Source organism: Pinus tabuliformis, chromosome 7 (assembly GCF_031772625.1).
Source record: "Pinus tabuliformis cultivar Carrire ecotype Pingquan chromosome 7, CPIR1, whole genome shotgun sequence".
Taxonomy (NCBI): domain Eukaryota; kingdom Viridiplantae; phylum Streptophyta; class Pinopsida; order Pinales; family Pinaceae; genus Pinus; species Pinus tabuliformis.
Window position 1 is genome coordinate 1,399,670,740 of NC_142293.1, and position 23,479 is coordinate 1,399,694,218.

General features: G+C 44.0%; 1 protein-coding gene across 1 annotated transcript; it reads left to right on the forward strand.

The window, feature by feature from the left end:
* The first annotated feature begins 11,459 nt into the window (after nucleotides 1-11,459).
* On the forward strand, nucleotides 11,460-15,638 carry LOC149252899 (uncharacterized). Its single transcript, XM_089454306.1, has one exon. The coding sequence runs from the start codon at nucleotides 11,460-11,462 to the stop codon at nucleotides 15,636-15,638; it is 4,179 nt and encodes a 1,392-aa protein (XP_089310432.1).
* The last annotated feature ends 7,841 nt before the right edge of the window (nucleotides 15,639-23,479 follow it).

Genomic DNA, 23,479 nt, shown 5'->3' on the forward strand with positions numbered 1-23,479 from the left:
ATCTATTGAACAAAAGGGAATGTGATTTCAAAGAAGAAGCTACCAAACTAAGGGCCCAACTAGAAGAAGGAAACAAGGTAAGAAAGCTACTCAAGGACAAGGAAGACCAATGTCAAAAATTGCAGCATGAAGTGACATCATTAAGAAAAGAAGTCAACGAAAGAAGCACAACCATCAAGAAACTCAAAGATAGATCTAGCTACTATGAAAATCTTGAAGCTACAATCCTCTCACTAAAAGGAGATCTTGAAGAATCAAAGAAGCAGAATACAGATCTACTCCAAGCTATTGCAAAACAAGAAAACGAAGTCACCAGCTTAAAATCTCAACTGGAATGTGCCTTCAGAGTTCGTCAAATGCAACAGGATCTGTATGAAGAACATGAAAAAGAAATTCTCAAACTAAGGGAACAAATGGAAGAAGGAAGGAAAGCTGAAGAAGTTTTGAAAAAGAAATCTCTTGAAAAGGAAGAACAACTTCACGTTGAGGTAAATATCTTGAAAGGTAAACTAGAAGAAAAGGATAAGCTTTTACGATTTCAAGATAGCTCTAAAGTATTGGATGATATTCTTAGTAGTCAAAGGTCCCCTGCTATAAAGACTGGTCTTGGTTTCCATGAATCTGTTGAAGGTGAATCTAGTTCACAAGGTGAGGCAAGAAACTCTAAAAGGAAATCTAAAGTGATCAACGAAGAAGTGAAAGATCAATCTCATCATCAACCAAGGAAAGAGATTCCTCAAAGAAAATCCTTTACTCCTCCTATGAATAATGTTGAATGTTATGTATGTCATAATCTTGGACATGTTGCAGCTAGATGTAGAAGAAGAAGAGTTCAAGACCATTATGCAGAAAGGTCATCTCAATCAAGGTACTTTTATGGATATTGCTTTGCTTGCAATATGTTTGGTCACAAAGCTACTGATTGTTACAGGAGGAATATGAAACATGTAAGATGTTATGCATGTAACAAGCTTGGACATATAGCCAAGGAATGCAGGAACAAAGTTTGGGCACCATATCAAAAGGAGAAAATGTCATCATCACGCTTGAAGATATGGAGGAAAAAGGAAGTACAGTCAGAAAAGGATGGCACAGTACAATGTACAGACATACCAGAATCAGAGGAAGCTGAAAGTACAGGACGCAGTGCAGTAACAGGAGACCTGCGTGCGGACGCAGGCCAGACCAAGTCCAGGTGTGTCCAGGACGCAGTTCAGTAACCGAAAATCTGCGTGGGGACGCAGAGCGACTGAGGATCAGGTGCGTCCCTGAAGCAAAAGGACGCGGCGCAATAGTAATTTTGGGTGCGTCCCTGAGTAAAAGTACGCGGCGCGATAGTGTTTTTGGGTGCGTCCCTGCAGCAACAGGACGCAGCGCAGCAGAAGATGAAGTGCGTACCCGTCTCAAAGCATTTATTGGCTGATTCTTCTTGATATGCATGATCAGATTTAACAGATGGCACTGGTTCAGGGGGAGCATATGTCCTGAATGCATTGTTGGCATTATGGTCCTTGGTGACAATGCTTATGATTCATCTTGCTATGGTTATGAGTTGATCACATGATCAGATTTATGGTTGATTCTCTAATGATGCTTGCATGGAGTCTTTATTTTCCTTGGCACATACATAGATGAGGTTGGCTGATTTCATGGATGATTATTCAAAGTCGCATTGTTGAAGACATGACGATGATGAGTCACTCATATGCAGCTGTTGACATGTGCATGATGCATGATTTCTTTCTTGGCACAAATTGATAAGGATTGTTGGCTAGATACAGGGATGATTATTCATACATATGTTGATTGATGTTGATACTCTCATTTGATGACTCTTGATTCATGTAGATCTGGATGGTTGTGAGTTGATGTTGACAGATACTATGGAGCAGATTATACAGTGTTGTTGATGATGTTTGTCATTTGAAAGGTCATAGCAAAACTCATGTTGTAATGGTCTATTGTAGTCATCTCTTCAGGTCATGTAACGGCCTTTGTCCCCCCCCACTATGCATGGGATGAAGATGTAATGTATTTGGTTTTCATATTTCTGATGTATTCCCACTTGGTTGGATGGATGATCCTTATTGTGATGGGTGATGGATGTATGTATTGAGTCTTTTGGTGATAGGAAGGTCATTTATGATATATATAGAGTCATGTTCTTCTTGTAGAACATCTTTTTGCAGACCTTGCTTATTGTCAGGGGGAGTTTGAGCATGAACAAGCACTATACAGCAGAGCAGACATCTCAGCTTGTTCTCAGAAAGACCATTATCAGATTGGAGCACCATGACATATACAAAGGGGGAGCTCATTCAGAGACTTCAGCAGATCTGGCTCATAGTCAAAGGGAGCATGTTCTTAGGGGGAGCATACCCCTTTGCCCTTGATGTCAAAGGGGGAGAGTGATTCGGTGTTGTTGCCATCAAGTCCAAAGGGGGAGATTGTTGGCATTATGATGCATATGTTGTACTTGATGGCAACACTCTCATAGAAGATCATCTCACTTATATACATTCAGATGAATCTACAGAAGAGATATCAGATGTGACATATTACAGGATAGCTCAAAGGAATCAAATGGCAAGCTCTTTGTAAGCAGAGGCTCAAATATTGTTGAAATTATGAAGGACGCAGGTACACCTTACAGAAAGTGCGTCCCCGCAGGTAATCCATGCAGAACCCGCGTCCAGAGACGCAGGCCAGCCGTTTAGGGGGTGCGTCCACCCAGTGCACACATATCAAGGCAGAGGAAAGCACGTGGGGGTTTCTTGTGTGGTACCTAGCCGACGGTTTTGCATTTCTATGGTGTCGGCTCGTGGTATTGTTCCATGTTTTGGGGAGGAGCTTGCCTATATAAAGCAAAGGAGTTCATTTGGATTATGCACCATCTTTGTTGAATATCTTTTGGTGAGATCTAGTCCAGATCTATGAAGGCGAATCTTCTAATGGACTATGATCGCTATGGCGCACGATCAGATCTGTAGATCTGACTGTTTGGGTTAGTCTTGAAGTCTTAATATCTTTCATATCTAAAGAGACGCAGGTGCAGTAAGGGTTCAGGTGCGTCTGGGACGCAGGAGCGAACCGGTTCAGGTGCGTCGGACGCAGGCGCAGAAGGGTTCAGGTGCGCCGAGACGCAGGCAGTTCAAAAGACTCAGAGCGAGGGACACAGGCTAGCAGTTGAGCAGAGTGCGTCCGGGACGCGGGCTAGCAGTTGAACAGGGTGCGTCCAGGGACTCAGGCCAGCAGTTGAGCAGGGTGAGTCCGGGACTCAGGCTAGCAGTTGAGCAGGGTGAGTCCGGACTCAGGCTAGCAGTTGAGCAGGGTGCTTCCTTCTCTTAAAATCTTTATTTATCATTGTTGCATCCTGGGTTTGGTCCTATTATTGTTGATCTAGTTACTACAGTTGATTGGGTGTTTCAGAAGGTTGTTTGAGCTTCAATGTTGTTGTTGGGTCCAGTATGAAAATTGGATGAAATGTGGCCTTTCAAGATTATGAGTTGTGCCTCAATGTATCCAGTATGAAAATTGATGAAACGTGGTACTTAGAGGGAGAAGATTGTAGGCCGGTGCCTACGTACTAGTATCTAAGCTAGTACAAGAGCTAAAAGAAATCTTGGAGCATTGTAGCAGGTAGTAGCCTGCGTACTAGTAAATGGATCGGCTAGTACAAGAGCAAAGGGGGTTGTAGCTCCCGTACTGGTATAAGGCTGCACCAGTACAAATATTGTAAAAGAATTTTCTTATTAAGAAGAAGATTGAGATGACTTGCAGCAGGTGGTTTTCTCCCGCATTGGGTTTCCACCTTATATCATTGTGTTCATATGTGTGCCTTATGTGTGATGATCTACTTTATGTTACTGCATCTGTTAACTGATAATATGGTTGATAATGTCCTAATGCACTCATTGAAGATCGATTAACTTAATCTTAAGAAGTTGTGGAAGTAGCATATATGAATCTGATTATGGAATTGAAAAAGTTTTATTAATGTGATAATACTGATTCACCCCCCCCTCTCAGTATTATTTCCAACAATAATTTGATGGAAGGGACTTGTTATTCATCACCCCTCATGCCCTATCCTGTTAGCTCAGGTCTGTTCATCAAATCAATTTTAAGATCATTTACAGTCCTGTTTGATGTCTAGGTTAGCAAAGAATCATTTCAGTTTCTAGGTCTAGGGTTTGGTCTTCAAAATGTCAAAAAATGCCCATAGGTAATGAGGATGTCTTCAATAAGTTTTCATTCCACAATTTTCATCACCAATAATGCTGAGAATGATTCTTCTTCAAAACTCTGTTTTGAAGAAGAAATCGTCAAATTGGTTTTTTGTAATGAATATGTAATTCTCAAAGCTCCTATTCTTCACGCACAACCCTGGTTTCCTTTGCTGAATCCGATGATAGCTATCCCTGCACAAAAAGACCAGAGTTTCGTCATCAGTTCAACAAATCAAATGGAAACAAAATCAGAGTTTGTATTAAAAGGTGAAGGTGCCAAAGTTCTGAAAATATTATGAAAGCAGGTGTCATGGGCCAAAATTTCAAAAGCTCTTGGTTTATGAGCTATTCCTTCATTGGATAAGCTCATTTGCAAAAGACAAGTAGAGCCAAGTGATTTTGGTGAGTCAAAGGAAAATTTGGGCGAAAATTTGTTGCAAGCACTAGGCGTGGCGCACTGGGCTACTGGCGCAATACACTGGTGAGGCGCGGCACACTGGGCCTCAACATACAGTGCTTTTTTTCTCTAGCGCGGCGCACTGGTGAGGCGCAGCGCATTGGGCGTGCCGCGCGGCGTATACAGCCAGAGGCCTAAAAAATGGTCAAAACTCGTTTAAATCGCTCAACAAACACACGGTTTTGCCTCGTTCCAAGAAATATGGCTAGGCTGAATGATTTTTTCCCCAGGATATGCCAAGTGATGTCAGACACCAACTTCATTGGACTTTTTTTTTCTCTTCTAATGTGTAGAAATGGACAGAGGCAAAAAATTAGGCCGTTGTATGTATTGGTGTCAAGTCAAACGGATTTTTCAGAGGATTCTGCTATCTTCCACTCAAGTTGCACAGGCTTACTCAAAGCACCAGCTCAAACAGGGTCTAATGGGCAATCTTCAGTTAGTTTTATTTTATCTGAGATTGCGAAGGTTTCAGAGGATGTATTTACTAATAATCTTACAATTTTATTCGTTAGTTGTGTGGACCCTAGGAATGTTTGCAATGAGAGGGATCTGCAATTATGCTCATTAGTAAACTTCAGTGGGCAAGTTCTGTGGGGCAAATTAGATATGGGTTCACTTTGTAGTACCTGGGAGAGATCTTTACATTTGAAACCGGGTCACAGAAGCTGATATGTGTTTTTCTGTGGAATGACACGGCAACATCCTTGAGCATGCTTTTTCGGATGATGGAAGTCACCATCTGGTATTCAAGGCACCCAATAAGTTGAATAATTTGACCTCGACAGTGCGGTTACAAGTGGAAATCTTAGCTGAAGAGTTGGGACCAAAAGAAAAGTCTTCATATAATTCTTATTCCTTCAACGACATTCCTTCATCTTTTTTGTCCCATATTATTTGATTAAGGGCTAAAAATGGCAGGGATAGAATATTAACTTCTAATGATGGAAAGTAAAATTAAAGACCGAAGCCTAAATGAAGATATCAGCTATAGCAGAGAAATAGGATTGGAGGCCTATTCTTGTCTTCAGTTGCGATTCAAAGTGATTTACACCTACATATTTCACCTCTTCATTGGTCATCAATAGATTCGAGTAAAAAATGTAACGCTGCTTCTTTTATAGATGGTTGGCTTTTCATTTTTTGTTAATAATGATTAAACAATCCCCTATTTTTGGTCGATCTGTTTTCTCATAGTTGAGTTTATTTATTGTATTGAAAATCATTTGTAAGGGGTCTGAATTCTGGGAGAAGGGTGGAGGAAAAACTCAGCGCTTCACTATACAATTTGACCAAGAAATTAATAAAATGATGCATCTCTGATTCATGAGATTCATGTGGTATGAGTTTAGCATATGTTTCTCCTTTCTGTTTCATATGTATCTTGTTATGTTTTGTAGTTCATTCACAATCATTTCCAGTTGAATTCTTTAAAGTAAGAAAGGTAGAATCTAGTTTACTACTCTGCCTTGGGAAGGCATTCATGCTTTGTGTGTCTTCTTCTGTTTGAAAAGGATTCATGTGTATGCCATTTTCAGCTTCTCAACAATCTTTCTAGTCCATATTATTTCAATTTGATTGCTAAACCTCCTGCCTATATTCCCTCATGAAATACTCTGTGTCTTTGATTTAATTTCCCAGCTCATGTTGTCCTTTGTCCCATACAGCCCATAAAATTTTTTCATTCAATAAATTACGTCTGTCACATTTATTTACTAGCCTAAAATCAGTTCCCATTTTAAGTCATCTCCAACCCCATTGATTATCTTTCACTGAGATTGACCCGAAGAGAGCCCTCTCCTATCCTCGTAGGGCTAGCTACGAGGCTGAGCATGGTTTGATGTGGAACTAGAACCTTTCCTTTTCAGCCTGAGGAAAATCTAGGCTCTAACAGATGGATCGGAATCATCTTTATGTAGAGCCAGCTAACATGGTCAAAAGCCTTTGCAAGGTCAATCTTGAGGATGATGCTTTTCAAATTTTTTACTTTGATAGAGTGAATGGCTTCCTAAGCAGTTCCTATGGCCTCATAGATCTAGCAATCTTGTAGGAAAGCAAATTGCTCTAGAGAGATATGGTGGGAGAGAGTGGGATGGATCCGATTTGCAATGATCTTTGAAATGATTTTGTAAAGGGTATTGCAGAGAGAGATTAGTTGAAAGTCATTGAAGGATGAATGGGAGTTGGATTTAGGTATAATGGAAATGAAGGTAGAATTGATAGCCTCATACATTTTTCTTGTGATCCTACATTATTCAACTACATTGAGGAGATCGTTCCCAATAACATCATGAAATGCTATATAGAATTTGATAATCCATCCATCTGGTCTAGGACTCTTGTCTTTGTTGAACCATTTTATTGTCCCTTCTAGTTCATCTGCAGTGACAGGTGCAGTTAACCCTTCTGCAGATTCAAGGTCTACAAATCTTGGAAAATACTCTGCTAATTGAAAATTATCAGCAAGGTTTGTAGCTGGAGGCTCCTTATAAAGTTGTTGAAAGTGTGAGATGCCCAGCTGGGAGAGTTGATTGAAAGTATTAGCTGTGCTTCCATCCTATGTGGGCATCTTCCAGATAGTGTTGGAGGCTTTCCTCCCCTTGGAAAAGTTCTAAAAATAACTCGTGTTCTCATCTCCTTCTATTAGCCAGAGCACTCTGCTCTTGAGTCACCAAGTTTCCTCTCTTTCCTTTAGTATTTTGGCCCTTTGATTTTCTATTTCGATGAGATGTAACTTGGCTTATGCAGATAATAATCCCCTGCTCCGTTCTTTGATAAGATGGGCCAAGGTAGACTCAACAGTGGCGAGGGTATGACCATCCTTTTTAGCTTTTTCCTTTTCCTAGTTGATAGTTAATTTCTTAAGTAGCAGCAGATTATAACAGAATCCTTCAGCTCGGGTGTGACCTCGAGTGGGGGGATTTTCCAGCCAGAATTCTAAGACCAGTTTGGAGTAGGAGGGGTCCTGAAGCCAAGATGAGTTGAATTTGAACAAAGCCTTGGGCTTCATAGATGGGCTAGTGATTTCTAAGTAGATAGGTGAGTGATCATAGATACCTCCAAAGCCAACCGCTTACCTATAGTTAGATAAGCGTTGAATTAATGGGGTATTTAATATGAATCTGCCTAGCCTTCTGGCTGGTGTCGCCTCCCCAACTCTCCTATTCCTCCAAGTGGGAAAAGGTCTGTTCATGGGGATATCCATCAAATGTGCTTGATCTAGTAGGTTTTCCATGGTATCAGAGAGCAGATTGATCTGAGTTGATGAGACCAGAGACTCGCTATATCCAATGGAAAAGTTTAGGTCACCTCCCATAATGAGGTTATTTATCGAGGTGATAGAGAGGTTTAGGAGCTAATTCCAGAAAACCTCCAGCCCCTGGCAAGGCCCATAAACATTTATGACATGAAGATCCATTCCTAGCTTAGTAGATAAAATGTCTATCCCAATGAATCCCTTTCCTCCCCAAGTCAAAATTAGGTTGATGGAATGGGATTGTAACCCAGAGCCAGTCCTCCAAACCTCCCGTCTGCATCTAGGGACAAAAATTTCCATCCTGGTTTTAGGCTCCTCATAATACTGTTAATGTGCTTAGCTTCACCGAGGGTTTCTTGAAGAAAAATAATGTCAACAGGCTCGGATTCGAAGAGCCTTTGAAGGGATAGCATTTTGAGTGAGCTAGCCATGCCCCCATAATTAAATGAGAGGTGCTTCATGGGGGTAACATATCCTGGGAGTTCTTTGCTATAAGAACCCGATCTAAAGAGGATTGTCTTCCAGAAGCCACCTCATCCCCTTCCCGAAGTATACCGTGCGAGAGATAGGATTTGTGACCATGGAGAGGTTTAATGGGGATTGAGGAAAGGGATAGGCCAAGGCCAAAGAGATTGGATGGAGAGTTCGCTGTGAGGGAGTGGGGGTGTAGGTTGTAGGCATGGGAAGGGGTTGACAATGTTGAGGATGGATTTGTGGTTGCCTCTGGTGGAAGGGATGGAGATGTTGTGGAATAAACCGATTGATGGGAGTACAGAGGATAGGGGATGTGGGGGGGCGGGGGGGGAAGGTGATTTGATCTAATACAGATGCAATATGCAGATGGTGTGCAAAATATGTAGAAGTAGAAGATAAAATAGGTAGAGGAGGAAGAGAAATACCTGAGGTGTACGCCACTTCAGCTGTGGCCCTAGCTTGAGTCAGCGACGGAGATGGAGGTCACGAGGAGTAGGTTGGAGATGGTTGAAGTTTTAAATACACACAATTGGGGAAAAATTATAAGGGATAATTACTTAGAGAATAATTAGATCATATATGTGATCGATAAATAGGTGTATATAATACCAATAAAGAAGAATGCATGAGTATTATATAAAATACATAATACCTGGGGCATATTTAAATTTTTTTACAGGCTTGGTATTTTATCTAATCTATTGAGAAAATGACTAGGCTTGAAAAAGTGTCTCTTTTTCTAACCAAAGTGTGATGGCACAAAAATGTATGGCATCGAAGGAATATAAAAAACTATAGTGAGCAAAAGGCTTTTAAATTAAAAAAAATAATAATAATGATGTGTGGGTTATTTTTATTTTCAAAATGCAAATCAAGAGTGATATGTATGTAATAAATATATGTCTCATAAGAGAACAAGGCATTGGGTCTATCGAAATGATTGAAATTGTATAAATTCTTTTCTTTTTTTCTACACTAAGTGAATAAGGACATGGAAAATAAGCAATTTTTTTCTTGTAGGAGAAAAAAGTGAAGTAGTTTGAGGCTTATAAACAAATGCATGCATATTAGAAAGTTGTTTTTTCTAGGTCATGGAAGGAATAAATTCATTTACCATCACTCAACTAATAATATTGACATGGTTATATCATGATAGAACTTCCGACCGGAATTTTTTTTTTTTGAGCTCTGCAACCCTACGGATGCACAGGCTCCTGCCGCCATCTCTGAACCCTACCTGTTCAACCCTGTCAATACACGACAAGCTGCCAGTCTTTGGTTGAAACTCCTTTATGGCTGCACCTGCAGGAGGGGCGGGCTCTGCCCCCCCTCCTTCGAATGACTCCTCCAGCGGGAAAGCAAAGCGCATGCCGCCGCCTCCTCCTGAAACAAACAGCGAGAAAGAAAGCTCGAAAGCTAGTGATCACGAAATCCCTGCAGACAAGTCTGTAGCCACGGACTCGGAAACGGAACAGGCTCCAAATGTCTCTGCGTCACAGCCAAAGGCGACTTCGGCTACCTGCATTCCCAAATCGACAGAGCGTATCAAGATTGAATTGCCCAGTCACCGGATCAATGAAGAAATACAGCACATGCAGGACCACGCTCTGATAGGCAAATTCTTAGGCTTCTGGCCGACAGAACGCGCCCTAAATGGCTGGATAGACTCCAAATGGAAACCAAAGGGACAAGTAACACTGCAACTAGGACCAAAGGGCTTCTTCACAGCCATATTTAACTGCCTGGAAGACAAAACTAGGGTATTCGAAGGAGGCCCTTATTTTTTCAACTCTTCTGGACTATACCTTACAGAATGGAAGCCTCGATTTGACCCGAACAAAGAAGATTTCAGCTGGGCTCCGGTTTGGATCAGAATGTACGGACTCCCAGTGGAATATTGGAAGGAGGAAACGCTCGCAGACATTGGCAACAGATTAGGAACCTTCATCAAAGTAGCGGAGGAGACAAAGAAGCGCAAATTTACTTCATATGCCCGAATCTGCGTCAAAATGCACCTGGCCAAGACTTTGGCAGACTCGGTAAGTCTCCTTCACGAAGATTTTGAATGGGAACAAACTCTTGATTATGAGCATATTCCTTTTCGTTGCCGTAAGTGTCATGCACATGGGCATCTATTTAGGGACTGCCCTCTAAATCAGTACTCCAAAGCCCATCCTTCAGAACCTCAAACAGACTCAGAAGGCTTTACCTCAATACCCAACCGCCGTCGGCATTCCAAAAAGCATCAGGGCGCCCCTGAGATCCCTCACAGATTTGATGCAAAGAACAAGTTCTCGCCTCTTGACAACCAGGATCCTCTTAGCGGCGAGCCTCTGGACTCCAACTCTCAGCCCTCTTCCTCCCTGGCTCCCCATGCTGATAAATCTGCGGTTAAATCCAACTCTGGGCACTCTTCCCAATCTCCCCCTGAGGATAACCCTAAGGAGGATTCAAATCCTAGCGCCCCTTTGGTCGGAAAGGGGAAAGCTCGAATGGATCCTAAGCAACTAGAATCTGACATGGACATGGATGCAGCAATAGCTCTGAGTCTACATACCATCGCAGAGGAGGAGGACCAGAATGCTCCCAGCAGCATGGAACAGGATCCGGAGAACATCATCATAGAAGGCATAGACATCTTAAAACTTGAAACAGCTTGCAAGCAAAAGGAATACAATTCTATTCCTCCATGGCAAATCGAGAGACTGGAAGGAGTCCTAACCAAGGTTCAACACAACAAACATCTAGGCATACAAGGCGGAAGTCCATGGGATGCAAAAAAGATACTCAAAGACAACAAGAAGAGAGGGCGCAAGACGGACCTGCAAAGAACCATTGCAGTAGGGGAAATGCTTATGGAATCAGGGAGATTCCCTAAGCTGACTAAGTTCTACAAACCTGCGTCCCATTTACCATGAAGCTAGTCTCATGGAATGTAAGAGGACTCAACAGTCCCTCAAAAATTAGGATGATCAAGAACTTGATACAGCAAGAAAAACCCTCGATAGTTTTTCTTCAAGAAACCAAAAAAAGTACAATAGCCATGGACAAGGTAAGAAACAAGATCTGGGCTGGCAGTAATTTAATGTCAGTCGGAGCTTCAGGAGCCTCGGGTGGATTAGCAATATTATGGAATCCACAGGTCCTCAATCTCTACGACTTCCATGCTGCGCACTTTCTCATACAAGCTTCCTTTCATCTTATAGGAACTCAGATCCATGGTCACTTGACCAATGTTTACTTCCCGCAAAATAATCAACACAAATTGGATCTGTTAAACACACTGTCCAGTTTGAATGAGAACAGACAATTCCCGCTCTGGATAAGCGGTGGAGACTTCAACATCATTCAAACGCTAGAGGAGAAAACAGGGGGAAGATCACGATTGGAAAGTGACAGCAAAGGGTTCAGAGACTTTATTCAGGACAATCATTTAATGGATATTCCAACTTCCAACGGGATCTTCACCTGGACCAACAAGCGCAGTGGTGTCAATCACATCGCCTCTCGGCTTGACAGATTCCTCCTTTCAGACAATGCAATCCACTTGGGCGGAGATTTTAATGCGTCAATTTTACCACACGGAGGATCAGATCATTGGCCCATTGTGCTTCATTGGTCGAGGCCTGGTGTAAGATGCAACCGACCCTTCCGCTTCGAAGCTTTTTGGCTCACCAATGCAAAATTCCGACAGATTGTAGAGGACGCCTGGAAAGCCTACAGGCCTCCAGAAGGGGCCAAAATGTTTCAATTTCAACAAAAATTAAAAAACCTCAAGCAGGTTCTTAAAATTTGGAACAAAACCCAATTCGGCAACATCCAGGAGGACCGACAAAGGCTGGAAAAACAAATGGAGAAGCTACAGCAAACCATCATTAAAGAAGGCCGCACTGAGGAGCAGTCACAGCAAGAGCAGATCCTTTGGCATCGATTAGAAGAAAGGAGAAAGCAAGAAGAAATTCTATGGCAGCAGAAATCTCGAATCAATTGGCTAAAAGAAGGTGAAAAAAACACAAAATTTTTTCATAGAACAGCTGTTCAGAGGCGCATGCACAATAACATCACCTTCATCAACAATCCGCAGGGTGAAAGGGTAGAAAGCCATGAAGACATGGAAAAAGAATTAACACATTACTTTCAAGATATCCTTAAAGAGCCAGAAGGAAACAAAGATGCTGAAATCAAAGCCATCACTCAGCACATTCCTCGAATCATAACTGAGGAGCACAACAACAAATTACTCCAGCCTACATCCTTGAAAGAAATTGAGGAAGCAATGAACCAGCTCAAGGATGGCAAAGCACCGGGGCCGGACGGCTTCACGGCAAATTTCTACCACGCATTCTGGGATTTAATCAAAGTAGAAGTTTGGGAGCTGGTGGAAGAATCAAGAAGCATGCACTGGATCCTTCCAGCTCTCAATACTACCTTCATAGCGCTAGTTCCAAAATGTGCAGAACCAAGCAAGCCTGAAAGCTTTCGACCTATTGCATTATGTAACGTCATATATAAGCTTATCTCTAAAGTCATCGCTAACCGGCTCAAACCTCTGCTGCCCTTGCTCATCTCACCGGAACAAACCGGTTACGTCGAGGGAAGGCAAATTATGGACGGGATCATTCTATCAAATGAAGTGATTCACTCCCTCAAGATTCTCAAAAAGCCAGGTATGCTTCTCAAGTTAGATTTATCAAAAGCTTTTGACAAACTTAGTTGGAACTTTATTCAAAAAATGCTTATCGCTTTTGGCTTCAGTCATACTTGGACAAGATGGGTCTATAATTTAATTTCCTCCCCAAGCTTCTCTGTACTGCTAAATGGTTCTCCTTCGCAACCTTTTCGGCCTTCAAGGGGCATTAGACAAGGGGACCCATTATCGCCTTTTCTCTTTGTTCTCATGGCAGAAGGGCTTGGCAGACTGTTGAAGGCAGCCATCTCCACTCAAATGTTAAAAGGAATCTCAGTTCATGGCTCTCCTCCTCACTCCCATCAACAATTTGTTGACGACACTTTGCTATTTGGCCACCCATCCTCACAGGAAGCCTCGGTTTTTAAATCCCTGCTCTCCATCTTCTCAAAAGCTTCCGGAACCTCCATCAACTCTTCGAAATCCCATCTATATTTCTTCAACACCCCTCTCTCCACTCAAAGAAATATAGCTAGAATTCTGCAGTTTACCATCTCTAAACTGCCGTCGACCTATCTAGGAGCCCCCCTTGCTGCGGCTGCAATCAATCACTCATCCTGGCAGTCTCTTCTTGACAAGTTGGAATCCAAACTCTCACACTGGACCTTTCGTGCTCTTAACACAGCCAGTAGGCTTGTCCTGATCAAGTCGGTTCTCCAAGCCTTGCCTTTATATCTCTTTTCTCTGTTAGCAGCACCTAAATGGGTCCTTAAATCAATCCGCAATCTACAGCGAAATTTTCTCTGGGGTTCGTCGGGCCTCAACAGAAAGTGGGCACTTGTAAAATGGTCTGATGTATGCAAGCCCAAATCTGAGGGGGGACTGGGACTTCGAGACCCTTTACATAGCAATGACATTATGGGGGCTCGCATGTGGTGGAACTGGATCACCAAGCCAAATGCCTTATGGGCCAAATTGTGGCAGGCCAAATATGCCCCTGGCAGCCATTGGAATGATCTAATTAGAATCAATTCCACTACTCAAGGATCTCCCATATGGAATGCAGCCAAACCTCACAGTAAATTCATTCAAGAACATTGTTTTTGGGAGGTACACTCAGGAAACTCAGCCAGATTTTGGGAGGATTCGTGGCAGCAGCTCCCCAGACTGACAACAGTTTTTCATAAGCCTCTCTGGCAAGAGCAGATGCAACAAGCAGGACTCACACAAGTCAATCAGTTTTGGCAGCACTCTGATAACACTGACTTCAGAACCTGGAAGAAGGCCAGTCTCTGGCAAGATAATTGGCAAAGCGAAACTTATGAGGACATAGAGGAGGAACTATCATACAGGAAAATCAGGTACTCCTCTCTACAGGACCGACTCAGATGGGGACACAAACACAAAGGCACATTCACGACTCAAGAAGCCCATCAGCTCAGATATAATGGAAACCAACCAATCAAGGACCCGATTTGGGAAAAGATCTGGCGACCAGAAATTTGGCCCAAAATATCCACCTTCCTATGGCTGCTTAGCAAACGAAGAATATTAACCTGGGACAACCTGATAAAACGAGGTTTCGTGGGGCCATCAAGATGTCCGAACTGCAACATTGCCTCTGAAACGATAGGACATCTCATGGAATCCTGCTTGTTAGCAAAGCTAATATGGGGGAAAGTAGAGAGCTGCCACATGAGAACAGATGCCAGGACAGAAGATATAGCTGAAAACTTAAGGAAATGGGATCCCTCTCCCTACAAAAGTCAGCTTCTCAACCACTTGTGGAGACTCCTACCAGGTTTCATATATTGGATTCTCTGGAAAGAACGAAACCACAGAATTTTTAATAACTCTTCCAGGCCCATGGAAGCCTTATGGTTCATTCTCACCAATCAATTGCAAGAAACTTTGGCCCTTAAATCATGGTCAGACACGGATTTGCCAGATACTCCATTAGAATGCAAGATCCTGAAGGCTTGGAACATAAATCTCTCAACGCTCCAAAAAGAAGGTACCAGACCCACTATCAGCAGCTCCTCTCCTTCTAGCTGGTCCCCCCCTGAGTTTGCAACCTACAAAATGAATTTCGATGGGGCGGCCAAAGGAAATCCAGGGCTGGCAGGTTATGGAGGACTCTTCCGAAATCACACAGGGGAAATAATCCAAATTTTCTATGGTTCTTTAGGTAAAGATACCAATAATGTGGCCGAATTAGAAGCTTTATGGAGAGGACTATGCATTGCAGAACAACACAACTACTTCCCTTTGGAAATAGAAGGTGACTCATTAATCCTAATCAACGCCGCCCAAAGACTCCAAGCAGGCACGCCGGCGACCAAGGTAGCCACGAGTTGGAGATTATTAAGCAGACTAGAATCCATGGAGGAGAAGCTTCACACCACCCAGAGTATAGAGTTCAAGCATGTAAGAAGAACAGCGAACAAGGTGGCAGACAGATTAGCCAACCAAGGAGCCTCTCAAGGCATTTCCTATTTTGCTGGATCACTGGACAATTCCGAAGATGACAAGCTCAATTATGACTGTATCTCTCTGGCGAAGAAGGATCTCATCATCCCGGATGCGGGTGATTAAGTATCGTAAGCACGACACGCGCCATCACGTGGCCGGGTGTCACGACCTCAATGAATGGAGGTACCATGCGTTAAGGGATTTTAATGAAGTTAAGAGCGATGAAGTGAAGGCATTAATGCCTGTCTTCTCGGCTCGAGGGAGACAGTTGGGCAGCAGGGTGATGGAGGAGTTTAAGCTGAGGAGGATGGCTTGTCCGCGGGAGTATGGTGAGTCTGGTAGGGAGACCCTCCTCTGCGCAAGCAGCAATGTGAATGCAGAGCCGAGGGGTGAGACTGTTGTCTGTGAGCACGTTGTTTGTGAGACTGTTCTCCATCGCTGGAGTGTGAACTGGTGCTATATGCTGAATTTCCTGTTGCTGATTCTTGTTGTTCGAGAGGTGAATTTGCTCCGTCATTGGGCTCGAGGGGCGGATACAGGTAATTGGAACTGGTTCTGGAAGTGGGTTCTTGGCGCCGGTTCTTGGAGCTGGTACCCGAATCTGGTTCTTGGAGCTAGTTCCTGGAGCTCGGGGGCGTTGCGGCAGTGGACTCTTGAGGCCGGAGTCAGAGCGTGGTGGTGGAATTCGCTCTTGTCACTGGGAGCTGCTCTGGCCCTGGTGAAAGCTCAAAGCATTGAAATTGGAAGGGAATTAAGGATGCCGAGGGATAGGCCAAGAATGGGTAGTCGGAGGGGAGGAATTCAGGGCCGAGCGCCGCCAAGAGAAGACCATTACTCCCCTTCTTCTTCAATAGAAGTCACCTCGCAGCCCCGTTGGTTTCAGGATAGCAATGATGAAGTTGGAGGGCAGAAGGAAAGCAGCCCTATTGATGATGATAGCCAGAGAGAGCTTCCCATGCTCAGGTATCGCCTCCCCTGTCCGCATGTCAACTCCTCTTTGATTGTAACAATTGCTGTGGAACCTGGTATCGAGCCTCAGTTGGATAGGCGGCACTCCAGTGGAGACGACTCCCCTGTCGCTTGCCTTCCGGTGGGTGCAGACATTGGTTGGGCCCAGCCCGAGCGCATTCCAGGGCCGGGTTGGTCGGTTCCTTGTCACGCGGGTGGGCTGAGACTGGAACGCCCTGGCCCCAATTTGGACCCTGATGCTGGCCCCTCGGTGCGTGAGGCTACTCCTCTGCCTGGTCCGAGTGAGGGTAAGCAGAGATTGGAGCGCCCTGGCCCCAATTTGGATCCTGAAGCTGGCCCCTCCGTGCGTGCGGCTACTCCTCTGTCTGGTCCGAGTAAGCCTGCCCGAAACGACAGTCCTCATAAGATCATTCAGCTCTCGGATTCGGAGAACACGCTCCACTTCGGATGCAGAATTGCAGAGGAGCCACAGTCCACTGATGAAGAATGAAATTGTCATGGTAACTTCTGTTTTGTATGGGATTTTCAGATGCAATTCGGTCATATTGTCAATGTGTCAGCTTTATAGTTCAAATGTCGCATGTAAATGTCCAAGTGTCAAGTGTCTTTGTCCAGTTGTCTGTATCTTTGTCTTTGTCTTTGTCTGGGTCAGCAAAAGGCCCTGGTGTGTTTATGTGCATCAAATGTTCCGTCCAGACATGGTCAGTTTTTCAATGTTATGTAACAGTGTCAGCAGTGGTACAGCAACTTACCCAATTTTGAATACATTCATTTTGGGTGCTGTAAAATGGGCAAGGCCAGGGCGCATAAGAAAATCCACTTAAGCCTTGCCCTATGTAAACTTTTTTGTATATTTGCTTTGTAAGATAATAGAAGTAGTCAAATTCAGAAAAAAAATAATATTGACATGGTTTTTGCCCGAGACCCTAAGGCCTCAAGGGCTCCCACTCCATGATAGATAATATGTAATGAGTAATGCCTTTCATTGTAGGGTTTTATTTTACCCATGTAGTGAGATATAGATGGTGGGCTTGGGTTAATATTTGAACAATAACCCTATTATTATGAAAAGAAAACATATCACAAATTTGAAAGGAAAATAATGATAAACCTTTGTTGCATGGAGCCCTTATAGGTATACCATCATAAAAGAGAGGAAACAAGATTAATTATATCAATATTCGTGCATGGGCTTATATAGATGTCCATTTCAAAATAACCCTCATAACAAAACATAAAACTATAAATGTCTAAAGAAGGTGGCAATCCTAGTTTTTTAGACAAAAGTCATGGAAAATGATGCTAATTGAATTATATTTGAGAATAGAGAACATAGATACTACCATTGGGGGTCATAAAAAAATAAATCATTGTTTTCCTAAATAGTGAATGAAAATTTAATGATGAAATTCATTCAAAATTGTGAAGGGTAGATATCAATTTGGTGACCTTTGAAAATGTTAGAATTATTTTGTGCCCAAGGCCTTGATTTCAAAGTATCACATTGCAACATATCAAATGCACGATATAATCATATAATATTTTACAAACCTTGTGACAAGGCAAGACTCAAAACAATTTTTTGTGTACTATAGGAGGTATATGAGTTAAAATAAAAGGAATGGTTCTAGTTATGAGCATAGTGAGGACCTTAAAAAATAGATTACCACTGGCTTGCATAGTGCCTTTGAATGGATAATAAATATTTATAAAAGAATTATAAGGGATATTTTTACTTGTAGATGAGATATTTTGTAAAAGGATATGAGGAAATCTAATATTTCACTAAGTAATTGATAAATTAACTAAAATAAGAACAAGGATATGGACGAGGGAGATGGAGTACGGACGATCTAGGGTTTGCAAGGGCTATGGTTAGGTCTTCCTGGACCCTGCAGACCGTGCATGAACCACCCTCCCGTCTCCGTTCTGCTCTCCGCTGTGACTGTTTACCCTAACCGCTTCGCCGTTTCACCTGCTGGTAACTTCATGGTGGTCTGAGCCCGCATCACGACTAACGGCGTAACTGCGACAGAACATCCTCTACTGCTCGGGACGGCCTCTTCTCAACTGTCGTTCTCCCCCGGCTACTTTCCGTTTCGAGGTGTCTGCAGATCCTAGGAGCAGCTGGCAATGGAAGACATTGAAGCCGTCGATTACTCCGCGGACCCATTGGAAGGGGTCTCCATTTGGCGCACCCCCCTTGAGGCATCTGGAGGTATGTACAGCTCGGATTATTCTGCTCCATTTCCGCCGTTTCCGTTCTCTGAACCGCATTCAATTCCTCCTGTTATTCTCCCAGATGACCCGCCTTCCTGGCCCACTCTTACCACTCCCCCGCACTCTCCGGCTAACCTAGGGTTTGTTTCGAGTGGTATAAACCCTAACCCTGGTTCATTTCCCCTGGTTTCGAACTCTATCCCCCTTCATTACCACAACCCTTCCCTCCCGGGACCTTCCATTGGCATCCCTGTCTCTTTCGAGATCTCGTCTGGCAGTTTTACCGTAGTTCCTCCTCTCACTGGAGCACCATCGTCTTCTGACCCACTTGGTCACCCCCATCCGACTCGGCACCCGGATTTACAGTCGGAGAACCCGCCTCTGCCTACCCATCCCCTTCGTCATCCCCCCCCCAGGGGCCCTAAGCGGAAATATAAGTGTTTTAAATCCAGGGAGGAGGACGTTTTTCTCTGGTTAGAAGAAGACATTCGTTGGGGTGAGACCATGGATTTTGCGGACCGTGTCTTGGTCGGTCGCATCCGTGGCTGTAGCTACTCGGCTGCACGATTGAAGCAGTGGGCAGCGGATTTTTGGGGTCACCATCTGGTTGATATCCCATTTGTGCAGACCTTCGTGCGGGGATGGTTCGCACTCTGATTCGCGCGTGCAGACCATACTAACTGGGTACTCTCATCATTCTGGCATTTTGACCATGCACCGGTGCTTCTGAAAAGATGGACTCCTCTCTTCGACCCTGAGACGGAGCAAATTGGCATTGGACCAGTATGGATTAGGCTACCTGGTCTACCACTCCAGTACTGGTCAGATGACATCTTTAAGAGGATTGGGAATGCTATCGGTGTTTATATGGGATATGATAAATCCTATCTGCAGACTGGAATGATGGCATACGCCAGGATTCTCATTAATCTGAACACGAGAGGGGGCCTGCTGGAATACATTACGATCCAATGGAGGGATACTGAACGCAGGCAGATCATCGATTATGAAGGAGTTCCATATAGATGTCGCCGTTGCCACAAGGTGGGCCACCTATACAGAGACTCCCCACTCCTCAAGAAATCTGGTACATTCGGCTCTGAAGATGCAACTCCTCAGCCGCGGGACACCCAACCTGAGAACCAGCCTGATCAGAACACTGAGGCACCGGTACCCCCTCCGATCGAGGAAGAACCTGAGAAAGCTGGAACTGATGGAGATGCAGGGGTACCCTCTGAACCACAGCCGGTCCCGTCTGATCTGCAGACGACCATTGGACAAGAGGATCTGACGCTTTCGGGTAAGTCACCTTACTTTTCTCTGTCCAATCCTACTTCATGTATGACATTGGGCATATCTTCTCATTTATCTGCACCTGCACCCGGCATTTCTATATATCCTTCTTCTCCACATGCGCCCCATCCCATACATAATCACTCACATTCCTCTCTCTCATGCACCATTCCTCAGCCCTCACCGGTGGCTCCTCCTTCGAGAATCTCCTCGTCGCTGGCCTCCCCCTCTCGAATCACTTCTCCATCTCCGCCCCGCTACTCCCTCCGACCCCGCTCTAAAGACTGAGGACCTGATGCTGTTGGATTTGATCTCAGTCAAACTCCATTACACAAGGCCTCCAGGGGCAGACCCTCCCGTATATCCAAGGCTAGACACACTGCTAACTCTGAGGTCGCCCTGGGGCGACAGCAAACCATCATTCGGGCCCTTAGAGCGAGGAATGGCCCTGCACCCATTCCCTAATGAAATTTTTGTCTTTCAACTGCCGGGGGTTTGCTAGTTCAGCCAAAAAACTAGCCCTCAGGAGACTTCTCCTTACATCACAGATGGACTTCGTTTTCCTTCAAGAGACTCTCTGTCTTGTTGACCCCCTCATTCGAACTCTCTCTGGCTGGCTTCCTTCCTGGACCTTCCATGCTTTGGATGCGTCAGGAAGATCAGGGGGTTTGGCAATTGGGGTCAATAATAAAATTGTGGAGATTAAGAACACTTTTGGAGGAAGAGGGTTTATTGGAATGGACATCTGCACTCATACAGCTGTTAATGACATCAGGATAATCAATGTATATGGTCCCTGTTCTGACCGAGCTAATTATTGGAGTAACCTTCTTACTTCGGAGCTGTTTCAGGCAGACAATATTATACTTGGAGGGGACCTTAACTTCTCTATTGGTTATAGTGAATCATGGGGACACTCTGCTCAGATCGACTCTCTTTCTGATACTATTTCCAGCTTACTGGAGGACCATCACTGGGTCGACATACCGTCTGCCAAGCTCCAATACACATGGACCAATAACAGGAGTGGTGATCAGAGCCTTGCTAGGCGGTTAGATAGATTCCTCATTAAGGAAGCCCTAGTCAATGTACCTCCCAGAGTCCGGCAATGGGTTGGCACAGGGGGCATATCTGATCACCGTCCTATCTTCTTAGAAGCTGAAGATATTGCCCACAAGATTAAGAGCCCCTATAAGTTCAATGCAGCTTGGCTACAAGATCCCTCATTTATACATCTGGTGCATAACTTTTGGCGAACCAACGCTATCAGAGATGATGAGGATATCTCAGAGGGTTTCGTGAGGAAACTCAAGGAACTTAAGCAACTCACCAAGAATTGGGCTCACCACAAGCGAATTCAGGATAATTTAATTCTCAAGGAAGCTGAAAAGGTCATTGCTGAATTTGAGGAATCCTCTGATGGGACTTTCCCCTTAGCGGCTTGTAAGGAGAATTACACTGCCCTGATTGCTAAGCACACTCAAATTCTGAAAGAAAGAGAAGAAGGATGGAGACTCAGAAGCAGAGCTATATGGCTCACTGAAGGAGATGCAAACACTAAATTTTATCATAAGTTTGCAAATGGGCGTAAAGTAATCAATACTATCTGGGAACTAAGGAATGCACAAGGGGACCCTGTCACTTCACAATGGAACCTGACCAGATTAGCCACCGAACATTTCAGAGGCATCTATAGAGCACCTGCACAGGCAAATATCATGGAAATTATGAGAGTGGCCGAACTTTTTCCCAGATACATTGAGCAGGAAGATGCAGATGAACTGCAGAAGGAAGTGACGATGGCAGAATTAGAAGCTACATTGAAATGGTTCAAGAAAGACAAGAGTCCTGGACCTGACGGATGGACTATAGAATTCTATCTTGCTTTCTTTGATCTCATAGGACAAGACCTCCTGAATGTAGTTGAAGATAGCAGAAAAAGAGGCCGCATTTCCTCTGCCATTAAATCTACCTTCATAGCTCTTATTCCCAAGTCAAGCGCCCCTTGCACTTTTGATGACTTCCGGCCTATATCACTCTGCAATTGCCTTTACAAGATCATTGCTAAAACCATTGCCAACCGACTCAAGCCTATACTTTCTCAGCACATCTCTGCAGAACAGTTTGCATTCCTTCACCATCGCCAGATCCATGAGGCCATCGCTTCCGCTCAAGAACTGCTGCATACCATGCATATCAAAAAACAGAAAGGTATGATCCTAAAGGTTGATCTTTCCAAAGCATTTGATCGTACCAATTGGCTTTACCTGAGACTGCTGCTTACTCATCTGGGCTTCCCCTATGAGTTCATCAAATGGACCATGAGCTGTATCACTGATGTCTCTTACAGTGTACTTCTAAATGGGGAAGCCTCCTCCTTCTTTACTTCTGAGAGAGGACTTAGACAGGGTTGCCCTCTCTCCCCCCTGTTGTTTTTACTCATCATGGAAGGGCTGAGTAGAATACTCTCTTCTGCTCGTGATAGACAACTACTTACTGGTATCAAGATTACTGATCATCTCATCCTCACACACCTTCTTTTTGTTAACGATATCCTTATCTTTCTCAATGGCGGCATTGGAGACTCTACCACCCTCCATAACTCATTTCATCTTTTTCAACATGCTACTGGAATGATGATCAATGTACAGAAATCCTCCATCACCTCATATGGATGCTCTGTCAATGAAGTTGCATTTGCAAATCAGCGATTTCCTTATAATAACCTGACCCTGGCAGATGGTATTAAATATCTTGGCTTCCGATTGAAGCCTAATGGTTACAGGATCGCTGACTGGTTGTGGCTGATTGCCAAAGTGGAAAAGAGATTACAAGTTTTGTATCACCGTTATCTTTCCCGTGCAGGCAAGCTCATTCTTATCAAGGCAGTGATTGAAGCCACTCCAGTTTACTGGATGGCCCTGACTTGGATACCGAAGGGTATTCTCAACAGATTACAACATATTTGTAGCAGGTTTCTTTGGAAGGGTCACCAGCCGGGTAGGATATTTGCATGGGTGAAATGGGACACTATTGCAAGACCCAAGCGCTGGGGGGGATGGGGCATCAAGCGACTTGACCTCTTCTCTAGAGCTCTGGCTGCCAAACTTGGTTGGCAGCTACTCACCTCAGAAAGTCTCTCGACCAAAGTTGCAAGCGCAAAATACATATGGCCTATGAATGTGATGGACTGGATATGTAGTGAACGAAGAGTGCATCATAACATATCCTCCATCTGGAAAGCTGTCATTGGTACCCTTCCTTTACTCCGAGAAAGTTTAACTTGGCGCATCAAGGCTGGAAATGTTGTACGTATTGGCCTGGATCCCTGGGTTGGATGTGGAAATACTCACAGACTTTCTGCAGGCATCATCCAACACCTTAATGACAGGGGCATTACTCACATCATGCACATTGGGGATCAGGCCAACTCATCATTTCTTCATCAAGCTTGGACCAGTGCTCAAGCACTTGACATTCCG